Source organism: Pholcus phalangioides, unplaced genomic scaffold (genome assembly GCF_987345545.1).
Source record: "Pholcus phalangioides strain wild (caught in Gottingen) unplaced genomic scaffold, Ppha-v1.0 ptg000009l_1, whole genome shotgun sequence".
Taxonomy (NCBI): Eukaryota; Metazoa; Arthropoda; class Arachnida; order Araneae; family Pholcidae; genus Pholcus; species Pholcus phalangioides.
The window spans coordinates 40,599,350-40,615,139 of record NW_028301602.1 but is presented as its reverse complement, the minus strand read 5'-3'; the positions used below and the strand labels follow the sequence as shown (position 1 = coordinate 40,615,139).

The following is a 15,790-nucleotide window of genomic DNA, read 5'->3' as shown; positions in this document are numbered from 1 at the left end:
GCGGAAAAAGTTGTTGAAATTATTGTATTATGCAAGAAATAATGTCACAACATTGTCTCTGGGTCCCGATCCGATTAAGTGGAGCCCAACTGTAGATGGAAATTTTTTATTTCAGAAATTGTGTACGTTTAAAAAAAATGAATTCATATTATTATTACTATGACGCATTTCGAAGGAAATGTCAGTAGATTTGTTTTTCTAGTAAAATCGATCGATTCTTTTCGAAATTTATCACCGCTTACGATAAGACTGCACAGTTAAAAAGCATAGCTCGAACTGATAATCCTACGTGATAGTTATATTTGGTAATGGAATCTCTAATGAATGACGTTTTTCGAAAGTTGTTGGAAGAAACTTTTTTTTTCTAGCTCATCACTCGTTGCTCAAGTGCGATTTATCATAACTTGCGATAATTGATTGTCCCTCCTTGGTTTTTTTTATGCCCCATATTTAAGGAAATGAAAATAGCAAATTGATAAATGGGAAAAGTAGGCCACACAGAAATTATCACTTAGGATGATGGTATCTATTCGAAATATTTTTAGTGAAATTCTCTCCTTTTTATGTCCGTTACACGCCCCCTCAGAAAACAAATGGGAAAAGATGAATTCGGGGCTTTTTTTAGATTCCATGGGATATTTGGTTTTTGGACTTTTTAAAGAAAATATTAATAACCTGTCTCGATACTAATGAGTTTGTTCGTACATTAGTTTCAAGTATTTCCATTATTTTAGTGGTTCTGGGTAGAATGTTTTTTTAGTTGGAGGAAGAGAGAAATAATTGGAATATTTTTAGTTTTGTGGCTTAACTTCGAGAGGAAAAATTACTACACTATTAATGTGTAGCAAATTATCGTTATTACGAATTGAAGGGCACACAGACATCGGGATCGATTAATTTTTAGGAAGCACTAAAACTCCATTCTTAGGAAAACTTTTTATTTTTATTTTTTGACGATAAGGCCAACAAAAAATATCGTTGTTGAAGAACTGTCGTTATATCGAAAGGCAACATTATCATTACGTGGCAGCAAGTTTATGCTGCTGTTGGCGCCTTTTCTAAATCGGCGTTCTTGGGGCCACCAAAAAAATGTGCTTTCGAATATTTATTCGCCGCAAAAAATTGTGGTTGCTTAGTTGGTAAGCAAAATTCAATTAGATATGTTTCTATATTGCCCTGTAAGAGATTTATCGCAACACACTTTGGTTTCACAGACAAAAAGGAGCGATACCGAAAACTTCAACACTTTCGGGGTAACCAGGTGGTATCAAATGCCAATATCGATAAAAGACGTCCTCATTTATCGAAAGATATTTTTCGAGTGAAATGTAAGTAAAATATCGTCGTGGTGGTTTCAAAATCGCAAAAAATATCATTGTAGAAAGGTTTATCGTAGTAAAGGGCATTGTAGCATCGTGGAGAGGAGTTAAACATGAGACTATAGGCGATTACAAACAAAATTTATATATATATATATATATATATATATATATATATATATTTGTAGAGGGGATTAATCGTTATTTCGAGTGTTGGTATAGCGAGGTATTTTATTTTTTTTATCCGAACTCTATGATCATTTCGCAATTCTACAAAAATAAGGCATTTTGTCGGATAAAATGAAGCTCCATTGGAATAGCATTAACGTGCGTAAATGATCATGAAAAGAAGAATAAAATAGAAGTGTTTATACGAAGATAATAGGGGTTCAATTCCAAAGCATCAGGAATCGCTGGAGGATGTCTTGCGCCACGCATCGTGAACGTTGAAATGATTTTTTAACGCGGTGACATGATAATGTATGGTTACATATAGTATATTTTTTTTTTCTTATCGGAATAATGATGTAAGAGACGTGACATATTTTCAGGCTTTTTTTTTTAAATTGCTCGCGTTGTTTGTTGGTGTATTTGGTCATTCTTCTGTGTTTTCTTTCTGATCTTATTTTCATCAAATATTCAATAGAACTGATGAAATTCTAAAGAATTTTTTTTTTTGTACAGTCGTGTTGTTTGAAGCAGAAATGGAAATATGATTTATGTTTTATTTACAATACACTTCCTTTCTTTGTCTTCTTTTTTTTATTAATGTTTTCAGTTGAACGAATTTGACGATGAAAGAACGCGGCCGAAAGTCGATTGCAAATGTAATTTTTTTTTGTCGGTTCTTTGTGAATTTCCACAGAATTAGAATATCCAACAATTTTTTTTCTTAAATAAAGCTGCATATACGGTTCTCCGTATTCCGGCTCTGATGTCATCCGCCATTTTATTCAAATTCAATAAAATAAATCGAATTTTTTTTGTTATTTATCCGTATGAGTTTCGGATTTTTTTTCTTCTCATTCTTAGTTCTATGAGAATATAATGTTTTGTTATATTTCGATGAAGTGACTTGTACTGTCAAAATTTTTTGTTGGACTGCCTCCGTCTGATAATTTGTGAGTAATACTTATCGTTTTTTGAAAGTAGATTTTTATGAAATGGGGTAGTTTGCTCGCACTATAAGCCCGAAATCCATGCGATATTGATCATTTTGGGTAGCCCCTAGATTCGAACCAGGATTCAGTATCTAGAATTCGAGGAAAAGAATTTCAATTATTAAACTGTCAACATTCAGTGTTAAGGAAATAAAAGGTGAAAGTGAGGAGTTGTAATATTTTTTTTATCTTCAACCAGTAATTGATTCATAGCTTTTGCTGGCGCCACAGCGGTAGTGGCTGAAGTTGATTTTCTGCGGTTTTCCAACATCGAGGTGCGAATGCCGGCCGATCTCCCATTTGGAGTAGTTTCTCCGTGGAGAGCAGGCAGACATTCAACATAATACTTAAATAGCATTAAAATTCAGGCATTTGCTATTTCCACTTCAAAATATGAAAGACAGATGGCATCAAAAGTATAACATAAAACAAGCGTAACTTCAATATAAATACACTAGAGCCATCTATACACCCACAACACGTTCCTGCATATACCAATGCGTTAAAAATTCCCCAGAAGAATGTTTGAGTTGCATTTACTGTTAATAATAGCTTTAGCTATTTAAAAAAAATTTAAAATTATGATTGCTGTGCCGTCTATGGATGTCATCATTACGCCTCTGATATAGCAGCGAACAATATAGTGCATACAATATTCAGTGAAATTAGAAGCCGAATTTGTCTTGATGTTGTAATTAAGTATTCAAAACACACTCAGGCACACGTGAGTGGCAATTAGAGTTGGCCTAGGACAAAAAGTGTTGGCGTGTCCATTTGCTAAAGAAGCTAGTTTTGCAAATCACGCAACTGCGAATGTTCCATTATGGTGCCATTTTAAACATTTGAGGTTAAATATTTTTTTCCCATGACATTGTCTACTATTTCAGCTTTCAGTGTGTGATTGATTCTTTCCTTATTCATATAGTCATAAAGGATTTTCACTCGGGCACTTTTTTTTATGCAAGAGGGAATCTTTTTGAAAGCATACAATGCTTCTGACTCAAAAGTTAAGTATGGGGCATGTTTGCACATGGGGCGGTCGTTTTTTTTTTTTTTTTTGCCCAGGTATTTAAAACCGGAGTTTTTGCACTTCCCCCCCCCCCCCCAATTCCTAGAGCAAAGCGGTTCGTTTTATGACCCAGAAAAAGCCAATGAAAAAAAGCCTGTACACAGGGCGTGGTATTCGCACGTGGTTGGTGCGTTCACCTGTGAACTTGTTGGCTTGAAGCCATGTACTGTGTATTTGAATCCTTATTGTCTTGATTATTATTTTTTTTATGATGCTTACACGAGACCAAAATTATTTCATTCCATTATAGAATTTTTTTAAAGTTAAAATGTCAGCCTGTGTCTGCACGATTTTTGCACTTCTTTTTAGATGTTGGTGCTATAACAACAATTAGCTTATGAAAAATAAGAGTTTATTTTCGAGACATCTGTAAATCATCGTTACCTAAGATCCTATTTTCATTTATATGATTATTAGGATGTAGCAATGGTTCTCGAAGTATGTATTGCGGCTCCTAGTGGCGTCGCCAACCTCTGTCAGGGACATTGCGAAGAGATCGTTTACTGATGTGTGCCCATTCAGTGTTTTGAAATGACAACAAATTCTTTTGTAGACTATTCTGGGAAGCCCCACATAAACGATCGCAAGGTCAAGCTAGTTGCGGATGGAAAAAGTTAAACAATTACTGGTCATTTAGTTAGGTAGTGAATCGAAATTTGGAGTTTGGGAACTGTTTGAACGTTTTGATGCAGCTACTGCAGTCGGACCTCGGTGTAATGTCTATAATTTTTAGCGCCAGTTTTCGAAGATTCTTGTGTAGCATGATCAACATTAGGCACTTTTTATTAATTTGAACTTATGTCACCCCGCTCATGGAATCAATTTTTATTTGGTCCTTTTATTCGGTGTGACGTTACACCAGACGTAAGATTAATTATATTGTTGTATTTTATCTATGCTTTACGCCGAAGTCTGGACGTGTTATAACACTTGCTAACGTTTATAATTCTAACATGGCTAGAAGATTATTTCTGAAAATGTTTTTATGATCCTCTTGTTTATTAATATATATATACTTTTAAAATATATACTTCTTAACCTTTCTATCTAAAGAATTTTAGATTATTTCGAGCCAATTTTGTTTTTTGGAAAGAAATCCTGTCTTCCGTTAAGGCCACCACAGAAAATGCAGTTGGACTCGCGTATAACGAACACAGATATTACGAATTTTCACATATTTATAACGAAGTGTTTTCATTTCCTGTGAATTCTGTATTGCTCATCAAGTCGGTACGGATATAACGAATATTTTCGCTGCTTTTTCCGACATCGTTATAAGCTAGCCCGCGACTGTATTTTAAATCGAAAAAAGTCTCCTACTGTGTATCAAATAACTGAACCGAGTAGATGATTCCCCATAAATAAAGAAAGGAAAAAAAAATTCTTCCTATTTCACCATGACAAATGCGCGTAAACCTCGTGATAAAGTCACTGCAGGTGACTCATTAAAATGGATTTCGAAAGTGGGGTTATCTCTTGAAAGGGTAAAATTTAATTACGATTGCATTAGGAGGAAGTTTTCTGCATAGTGAAACGTTATGAAAAAAAAACTAAATTTCTTTAACTTCATATCTTTGAGTTTAAATCTCCCGCACCGGAAAATAATTAGTCGAATCTCATTCTAACGAATACCGTTATAGCGAAAATCTCGTTTCAATGAACGCTTTTCTAATCCTCCATCCCCAAAGCAGAATGTTTAGCACTGTTCTGCGACGAGCCCTCAGCTGACTGGAATGTTTTTTTGCACTTTTTCTTAAAATTCTTCCAAATTGTTCTGCAGTAGCGCTAATTGTTCTGCGACGTACATCGCAGATTTTGGCACATTCTGCTTTGGGGTCCTCCATATAAATTTTCATAGGACCAATGCAATAACCTAGAATTCCTTAATAACGAAATTTCGTTGTAGCGAAGTTATTTCTCTGCTCTCTTGGATTTCGTTATAACGGGATTCAACTGTACATGCTCTGCGTTTGTCAACATCAACTCGATTTTCTGATTTTCTAATTGCAATATTTTTTACAATTCGATTTTATCTGGGAAATTGGAAATTGTTGCACAGCAATTGGTTTGATTGGCTGTATGTGGGGTTTGTGACCTGTAATATTTATTCTATTATTTTGATCTTTTCTTTATCAGATTGAACACATGGTCGTTGTTCTCTTGCGAATGAATAAAAAAAATGAAAGCGTGTTTTTATTGATCTCATTAACCGAGTAAAGGGAGAGATCCGTTGTACGAAACGGTTGTTCCGTTGGCAGCGTTTATCGTTTTTTTTCCCCTCTCTTACTAACGTATTCTCGCGTGATTCCTGCCGAGAGCCACTCATCCTGTCCGAATTCCAGTGTCCAGATAGTATTTTGCCTCGCCTAAACGATTAGGGACTTCCTCATCCAATTTTCTTTTATGGTAGAAGTCTGTTCCCCCCTCCCCCCCCACACCCTATCTTCTTATATTTTGATTACAAGAATGAGGGAGGGAAATGTTTTACAGTTCTTCGGTCTTTGAATGGGTCGTTCGTTATACGTGGATTGTGTTAAGTAAGCGCTAATGAGCACTTAAGAAAGAAAAACAATCTCAAATCAGCGAGTTTGTTTGTTTATACCATTTAAGGTTGTTTAAAATCGTCTGTGTTTTTATTTGGGTACATTCTGGAAAGATATGGACTGGTCATAATTAAGTTTTCGAGAGAGTCAATGGAACTTTTGTTTATGGTTATCTTATATTCCAGAAAATATTATGGTTTTTGTGTGTGTATCCATTGATTGATGAGAAGGGAATGTACTTTATGATTTGTTTTGAAAAGGCTCTATGGACTGTTTTATCTGCAGGATGTACTTATTTTATGAGATTAATGTGTTGACATGTTTATATGATCAAGAAGTAGTTTGATATTTTATTTTTTTACATTTCTTATGTGCATTATGTTGGGGTACCTTCTTATATAAAAACTTATTTAGGAATTCATTCTCTACACAGTACAGGAAACAACCACATTGAAATATGTGCATTCTTTCTAACTGGGGGTGCATCTAAATGAATGAAAGGATGCTCAAATTGGAGAGTGTTAGTTTTATGTAACCTAAATTGAAATAACATGGGGGCACAAATGATGGGTAATCAATGTTTATGTGCTATGTCCAGGAGTTTTTCTTGATACAGCTCCATCTGTAAGCGAAATTGTGAACTTTTATATTTATTGTTCATAAATAAAATCTAAATGCCTTGATAAGTATTTTGCCAATGAGTATTTGTACAATGCCAACAGCACTTTTTTTATGTCAATTGGTTGTTTTTTTTTATTAGTTTTTGAAATGGGTCCAAGATTTTTCACCCACCATGTAAATTTTATTCTGTAGAAATCAGGGGATCCAATCAATGTTGAATGTAAAATTAAAAATTGATTCTAGATTTTATAAAATTTTCAAATTGAATGCAGGGATCTCGGCAACCTGTAAAATCAGGGAAAGTGAGGGAAAATGTAAAATATGTACAAAAATTTTGAAAAATATGCAAATCTCTGATAAATGACGGAAACATTTTGTGTTTGGAAAAAAAAAACAAATTCAAAAACATTTGGAATGTCAATATTTGGAATTATATTTTTTTTCAAGAGTTTTGGTCAGGGAAATGAACAAACTGACTTTACTGGGAACTCTGTAAACAATAATGAAACAAAACTGTATTCAAAGTTGAATTCAATCATTTTTGTTATTGGTGATTAAAGGGTCATTTTGGTAATTATGAATGCTATATTAGTAAAGATATGTCTGGGATTGTATCACAAGGCTATGATTTTTAATTATGTGTTTGTTCTTTTTCTAGTTGCTACTTTTTCAAAGTAAAGTTACAAAACCAGTTTTAATTTACATGCTTGAAAAAATCATGCACTTTTTTTTAAAAATAATTGGTGACATCTAAATGTTTCCGCTGTGTGGAATGTTCTGTAAAGACTCTCCTGAAGCACAAGAAATTTCACAGAAACATCTAAAATGAAAATGTTTCTAAAATATCTTTGCACTACAAATTTTTAATATTTGTGCAAAAAAAAAACAGTTTATAAAATTACATATGCATCAAGACAGTAATTTGCTTTCCCCAATGCAGGAACTAGAGTTTCATGGAGCGATGCGATTTTACTTCCAAGATGCCGGAGAAAAAGTTGCTACCAAGTGCATTAGAGTGTCTAGTACTGCAGCTACTGCTGATGTTGTTCAAACGCTCATCGAAAAATTTCGTCCTGATATTCGTATGCTGTCTATTCCTGAATATGCGTTGTATGAAATCCATGAAAATGGAGGTCAGTATTTAGCCTCAACTTCTTGCTTTGAGTGAATTAACATTTTAAAAGAATAATATTTACTTTTAATGACTAAAATTTCTTTTTGAACATTCAACTGAATTTATAATCTACAAAGAAGCTTCTTCGTTTATCTTAATTTGGCTTATCTCATGTTGGACTTGACTGATTTTAACTTCGCAATATGCACATTTTTGGTAAATTGTATTCTTTTTTTTGTGTGTTATGGATCAATTAGTAAAAAGCACTGAAATTTGCAAGTTGATTTTATTGTAATGAGGCAAGTACATCATTCAAGATCACTCTAAATGGGTTAAAAATTCTGAAAAATGTGAGAAAAGCAGGATTAGTGTATGCCATGGCTAAATTAATCCAGAATTGACTTGACCAGTTGGCCATGTAAACTAAAATAATAGATGCACAAATCAGAATATTTTGCATGCCTGAAAATATTATTGTATACTGAATTTGCTGACTTCAAAAATGAATATTTACCATATTTGCATAAAAAAATTAAAAATCAGTGTCACCAAATAGATGATAGATATCTAAAATCATTCAAGCCATCAATTATAATTTCAGAGTTGGTGGGAAGGGCTCAGCCATAAGATGACTGACAGGGCTGCAGTCCGGGATGGATCATATTTTTCTTAATTTATATATATTTGGGTGATTCTCATGAAATTAGACAAGAAATGAATAAAAAAATTATCAAAAATAAATGCTAACAAAAAATCCCAAAAATTTCTTAGGGGATACTTTATTTGCTGATACATGAAATACAGTCAGCAGCTAAATTTGTTCAAAATGAAAAAAATTAATTTCACCAAGTTATGCGATATAGGCAAATCTGATGAGGCATTTTGTCTATTTCAGCTTTAATTTGATATCTATACTTGTCATTCGCAACATGTTTCATCTATCTTCCTCTTCATTTTGGACAAGTCCCGATACTTTGGAAATTTTTTCTTGTCAGTCACATTTTTATTTCTTTTTTTGTGTTTCATGTTTCTTTTTTACTCAGTTTTATAGGGACAACATATTTCTAATTTGTGTTTATTTTGCCAGAGTAGGAGAGGCATTTTCTTAAATAAAAACCTTTAGGTGAAAATTACTGCAGCTTGATGTTGCAATCAAGAAATCTGGATTTTAATTTTTATCACCCCCTATAACTTATGATTAGAGCCCAGATTATATGCAACAAAAAGTGACAAAATATGCTCTAAAAATATGCAAATATGCTCTAAAAATATGCAAATATGCACTGAAAATCCCAAAATATGCATTAAGCACCCCAGTATCTGCACTAGAAATCTTGAAAAAGTCAAATACTGAAATATGTACAAAAAAATGAAAAAATATGCAATAAAAAAATCATGCATTTTAAAAACACATCTGCTTTTTTTGCATCTTTTCTATTTCTTAGCGCATATGTATTCATTTACAAAAAAATATCCCCTCACATATATATACACATCGCATATGCAAATAACTTCTACATATTTTTTTATTCAGGCATTTTTTAATTTATTGTAGCTGCTCAATAACGAAAATACCAGTAACAAAGAATTTTAAAACTATTTCTAAAAAAATTTAAACACTCTGACATATCTCTAGAAATAGCCTTACCATAAAACAGTTAGTATTCGTAAAATACTTTATAAATATGTATGTATTCACCTGCGGGAAAAAAAACCGATGTTATGAAAATATTATGAACAGTATTTATTTGAAAAATTATAAAAAAAAATTGAGTGAGCTTAAATAAACCTTCAAAAATATGCACTTATACTGAAAATTCTTTGATTTTATGCATTTATATGTACATTAATGTTAAAAAGGCCAAAATATGCAAATGCATATGCACATAATCTGGGCTCTACCTATGATCAACCCTTTCTTTTGGTTGCCTAATGCCAGGAAAAAGACATTTTCATATGTTTTGCAACACTGATCAAAAATTAAGCATGTTGAAAACATGCTGTTTTCAGAAATAATAAATCGGTTAATTGAAAGCATTTCAGTCGGGAAATTCCAATTTGCACACTATGTAGAAGTTCCGCTAGCAACCGTATATGCTTTCCCCAAATGATATATTCCCCCAAAGTAATACAAAATATATACAGTTTTGTATTTAATATCACTGTTTTTTTGTTTAATATTGTGCCTATGATACTAGTACTATTTCTTCCCATAAATCGAGCACCCCAAGTTTGGAATTGTTTTGGATAATCAATGCTCTACTGTATATATTTCTCACAAAAAAAAAGTAGCCAGAAGAAGAACATTTAATATAAAAGTACTCAACTATTTTTTTCCTGAATAAATTTACAATTCTAATTGATTTGAAAGAAAGGTCAATGATGGCTACATTCTTAACCTTTTCAACATTAAATTTGATAGGTGGCAACTGGTGTTGTAGAACTTGAATCAATGTTTTCCAAATGTCACGAATGGGGGAAAAAAACTGAGGAATATTTTCATTAGGCTTTATAAACTATTGATAAAAAATATTTAAAATTGTAAAAAAGATGGAATATGAAAGTATAATGGTCCTAAAAAATGTTATTGAAAATATATTTTTTTATTAATTTTTTATTTATTTTAAAATAAATGTTATTTTAAAATTTGAAAAATGGGCTTAGGACAGCCAGAAGGACGTTTTTTCAACAAAGGAAGTTGTTCAAGCAAATTTTAAAAATCTGTTGTTAAAAAAAAATCTGCTTGTCAAAAATTGGAATATAAATAGAAAGTGATGAGAAAAAAAAAAGTTCTGTGTCAGATATATTTAATGTGTAAACTACTGGGGACACAATTAAGGTCAATTTCGTGAGTATCACCCATTTACTTATGATAGACTCCTTGGAAACCTTGAGGGCTCGCAAAAGATCCCAGCCTTTGGGACCAGCTACAGGATGCAAGTGCCATGGCAGCTCCATGCTGCCTAATGTTAGGGCAGGGCTGGACAAATCACAACAAAAATCTAGGCACCAAAAATTTTTTTAACAGAAGAAAGATCCAAAATAATGCTTGTTTTGGCTTTTTCAATGCATAGTGACCCTCTTTCATGTTGGCAGATATGCTGCTATAAATTCCAAACATTTTGTTTCTCTTGGCCTGCAATTTAGTAACTACACAAAATTTTAGGTGCCAACTAATTTTTTAGTCATCATGGTGACCTAGCTACTGGGATTTATCCAGTCCCCCAGTGGGGTCGTAAAAAATAGATCAAGATATTGTATATTGACTATCACCACTTTGTATCATGACTGCCTAACAAAGCTTTCCTGTGGAATTCCACATACATGTGTAAAAATACTTGCATCATTGCTGGTTAAACTAATGGAAGCATTTAAATGGTGTTTGATTATTTTTTTAATATGCAAATGTTAGGCATGTAGTCCCAAAAAAATACATACCTGGTCAAAATTTTTACATACCCGAGGCACATTGAGTGATATTTGTCCAGCTCTGGTGTACGAGTGGTATTTTCTTGGAGAGAAATAGCAAACTATAATTCATAGGTTTTTGCATTGATTTATTTATTTTTAAAAATTAATTAATCTTGCAGAAGAAAGAAAGCTTGCAGATCAAGAGAAGCCATTACTAGTGCAGCTAGATTGGCACAAAGGTGATAGGGAAGGACGGTTTCTTCTGAGGCGTATGGATGAAAAATCTTACGTGAGTATTTGTTAACGCATACAGATAATGCTTTAATATAATGTTTTGATTACAGTATCATTTTCACTCACTGCTGGATGTAGATCACCTCTAAATCTTTCTATTTTTCTATTTTCAAACAAACATTTGTTTTAAGAATTAAAAGAAAACAGGAAAGATTTTGCCGATGATGCAGCACTTACGTTAAGCTCAAAAATATATTTGGATGATTTACCCTACTGCACTTATCCCAAGAAACGTGTATGTGTGTTAAATGCTTGACCGAGACAATTCAATTATTCATATTTTGAATATAAAGTTTTTACAATTGTAATTTTTTTTCAGATCTCAAATATGGATTCTTATGATCATGAAAACAATTTCAAGAGAAAGCTTTCCAAAAGAGAAAAGAAAGAGAAAAAGAAGCAGGAAAAGAAAGAAAAACTAAAAGTTAGTAGAAATGTCCTATATATGTATAGACACTTTTTTTGTAGAAAATTGATAAAAAAGAAATTGTTTTCTGGAAACTTTTACAGTATCTAGCATTTAAATGCAAACTGGATGCCAAGAAAATATATTTCATATTTACCAATAATGTGGTTTGACAGGGAGCTGAGGATAAAAAAGATGGAATAGCAGAAAGACTGTATTCAGAATTGCCTGAAACTGCCTTCACCCGATCAATATCAAATCCAGAAGCTGTGATGAGGAGACGGCGGCATCAAAAACTCGAACAAAAGCTTCAACAATTTTGTCAAGAAGGTGGAACTGATGCAGGTAATATATGATTATCTCTTCTTTGTGAAATTTATTCTGTAAGATTTTTTTGAAATAAGTAAAATGCAATACCAATATTTTCTCATCGAATAACTGCTGCAAGTACCTACAGAAAGTTCATTTTCAATTTTGATTTCTATAATGGATTATTTTTCTTCTTTGTAGGTGGTACTCTTAGAATATTTGGGGAGTCTCTAAATAAAGATGTGCCTTATAAGACATTGTTGCTGTCAATGAAAGATACAGCAGCACATGTTGTCAAAGAAATATTAGAAAAGTATGGTCATGAAAAAGAAGATCCTGTTCAGTATTGTCTTGTTCAGGTCATAATCTTACACCAGCCATCATCTGATGGTAAAAGTCCTACTCAGGACTTCAACAGCAATAATATTAGGGAATATATTCTAGACGACGACGATTGCCCACTCATGATTGAACACCAGTTTAATCGTTCCAGAGGTAAGTTTTTTCTTCTTTTTTTTCCCAAGACAATTTATTATCATTTTTCAATATATATACATGTATGTATGTACACATACATATATTGGTTTATAGTTAGTACAAAATGTTAATAAAAGTTAAAATATACCTTGATCTTTGATTCTTATAAAAAAGAAACAATGCTCATCAGTTGGGTATGAAAATTGGGAAATAAATTACACAAAAATTGAGGATTTCTTACTTCTTTTAATGATCTGAAAAATTTTGAAATTCTGCTTTGTTTTCTTAATGCCGCAAATTAAATGGAAAATAGAATTATCTATGTGAGGAGAAAAAAATGATCCTCTCATGTTCATTCGAAATCTTGCTGTCAGCCATCTGAATATATATTTTATTCAGAAAATTACAAATACTTTCAACTTTAGTAATACTACAAGTATTTTATTATTGATTTATTATTTTATGATTGAAAATGTATTCATGAATAGTTTGAACTGTGCATTTCATGAATAAAAAGCTATACTTTTGCATTTTAGGTACTTTGGCTTTTCATGTTCGTAGAAGACCTGCCGATTATCAACCGAGGAAACGGAAAAAAAAGCCCAAGCCCGCTAAAAGTGAATCTGGTAGCTACCGGGATGATACGTTAGAGAAACTGCCATATCTTCTTGAATTGAATCCAGGTAATGTTTCATTTTTTTTCTTTTTGTTTCATGAATGAACATATTGAGGCATCATCTATCAGTGGTCACCTTGGGTTCAATAGGAAAAGAACTTATCCTTCCCTAGGATCAAACCTGCAGACTTGGTGGTAGCCTTCATAGTGGTAGACAAGCATCTTGCCACTGGCACCCAAGCCATTGAAAACTGCCTTTAAATTAAGATTTCTGCCTCATTAATGTTTTTGTGCACATAAAATGATTGTGGTATGACATATCAAAGATTAACTATTTCATTTATTTGCAGATGGAAGTGAGATTCATGGTCCATCCAAAAAACATAGACTTTACCTAAATGTAACTGAAGTAGGCAGTGAGCGCAGTAGCTCTAACAGGCAGTATCTCCAGGTATTTTTAATTGACTTTATCTGAACATATTTATTTTAGCATTTTGTGTTTTACGATTATTCACTTTAATATCCCACTTGTCTGTTTGCATATCTTAAAAATAAGTAAAATGAAGTGAAGTTTTCATTTTTGTTTCTTTGTTGCAATGTTTCATGATCATGTGTATGGAAATAAACTGATAGCATTCACATTGCATGTGTAGAGCAAGTTAATGCTGCATGTTTCTAACATGCGATTAGATCTCTTCTGTAAAATCTCTTCTTCAACCTTTTCATCTGATTTTCTTTTGCATGCGGCACACTTGAAAATAAATTTTGTTTGTTAAATATGTTGCTTATTTTTCCTTTTTAATTGTACCTCTGTATTAACATCTTTAGTGCATAAGTCCATATTAATTGAAGTTTTGCAAATTTTTTTATTGCAATGGTTTCTTTGTTTGTTAATTGGTATGTTTAACCTGAATAAGCATGACTTAGCAGTGCTATTTTAGGAATCTTATTTAAATGCCTTCCAAAAATCAATTCTGCCTTCTCTTGCCATCTTCCAAAATTACCTTTTCAGAAATTGAGTTTTCTCTGTAGTAAGAAGTTTGAATGTTATCATGTTTCACATGTCCACAAATATTCCTGTGGCAGCTGCTTCAGCAATAAATGAAAAATCCAAAATTCAAAACAATTTTTTTTAAATTTTATTCAGGTTTTTTTTAATATAAATTATTTCTTTAGTTGTTTGGGCCAAATGTGCAGCCTAGGCACTGTGTCATAGCGCACACAGAAGGGATTGTAACTGTCACTCCAAGCAGTCGAGAAGCAGAAACATATGTAAATAATGTTAGGATATATGAAACAACTATCCTGCAACCTGGAATGGTAGTTCGTTTTGGGAAGCTGCATACATTTCGTTTTGTGGATCCATTGCACACACAGGTGAATTTTATTTTTTCATTTGAAAATAATACACTTCAAATTTTTTTTTTTCATTCAAAGGAATTGTTATACAGTAATACACTATGATATTGCTGAAAATCGTAGTTTCCTAGTTATTTTAATCTGAGATTTAAAAAAAATTTGTGCTCTTAATCGGCTTTCACTCAAAACTGCTTTCAAGACATGTCCTAGCTCTCAAAAAAGGAAAAAATTTTCAAATGCTGAAAGAGAAAGGGTTGTACAATGGAAACAAATTGATCAATGTGTTTGAACATGTTTATTCAAATGTGATTTTGAGGTTTTCTCCTACAGATAAATTAAACGACTATTTTAATCTCTAAAAAGAAAAAAAATGGTGGGGGTGATGGTGGTAAAGATTCCATATAGATGCCTTTTACATAGTGTTCACTGAGATAGCTTTAATACATTTACAAGTAATTCACAATAAATTGTGGGCCAAAAGTCCATGACACAAAAAAAAAAAAAAAAAAATAAATTGACATAAAATCAAACAATCAGTATTAGAGTGAGTATGCAGTAAAATGCTTGATGTGTAAGAATCTTCTTTTTTGTTAATAAGAATTTCAAATTTCTTCTATCATAGTTTTTTTCATATATCGTGCTGTACAATCAAATATGTAATCAGCAACAGTAAAAATTTGACAGATAGTTACATTATATATTAGAGTTCATAAACTTATTTTACCTACCAAATTTTAATCTGCGTGGGTTTTTTTTTGTTCAAACCTCATCTTTAGAATTTCCATTTCAATCCATGCATTTGCTAACATGGATTGCTGTAGTTTTAGTTACTCGTCTAATTTGTGTCTTGCTATTCATGTCATGTTAGTTTCCAAAGCTAATTGAATAGAAATTCGCTACAGCGTTATCTATGTATGAAAATTGATGCATTTTATTTTTAAAACTAAAATTCTTGACAATGAAAACCAATTTGCTAGAAACAACTATTTCATACACCAATTGCTTTTTTTTTTAAATTTCACAAATACAAATATGTAATACACAAATTCAGACGTGTTACACAAATACAATCATATAATTTACAAAAAAAAT

The 15,790-nt window shown here is 32.3% G+C and overlaps 1 protein-coding gene across 4 annotated transcripts in view; it reads left to right on the top strand.

Moving 5' to 3' along the window:
• Positions 1-15,790, top strand: part of cno (adherens junction formation factor afadin) — an 81,110-nt gene that overhangs the window by 40,396 nt on the left and 24,924 nt on the right. For 3 of the 4 annotated variants that reach the window (XM_089236210.1, XM_089236209.1, XM_089236208.1), the window contains exons 2-9: positions 7,653-7,845; positions 11,417-11,526; positions 11,851-11,955; positions 12,114-12,282; positions 12,448-12,741; positions 13,260-13,406; positions 13,690-13,790; positions 14,516-14,716. In XM_089236210.1, coding sequence (XP_089092336.1) covers positions 7,653-7,845; positions 11,417-11,526; positions 11,851-11,955; positions 12,114-12,282; positions 12,448-12,741; positions 13,260-13,406; positions 13,690-13,790; positions 14,516-14,716 — 1,320 coding nt within the window. The remainder of the gene's footprint in view (positions 1-7,652; positions 7,846-11,416; positions 11,527-11,850; positions 11,956-12,113; positions 12,283-12,447; positions 12,742-13,259; positions 13,407-13,689; positions 13,791-14,515; positions 14,717-15,790) is intronic. The other variant, XM_089236211.1, reaches the window with a different exon arrangement.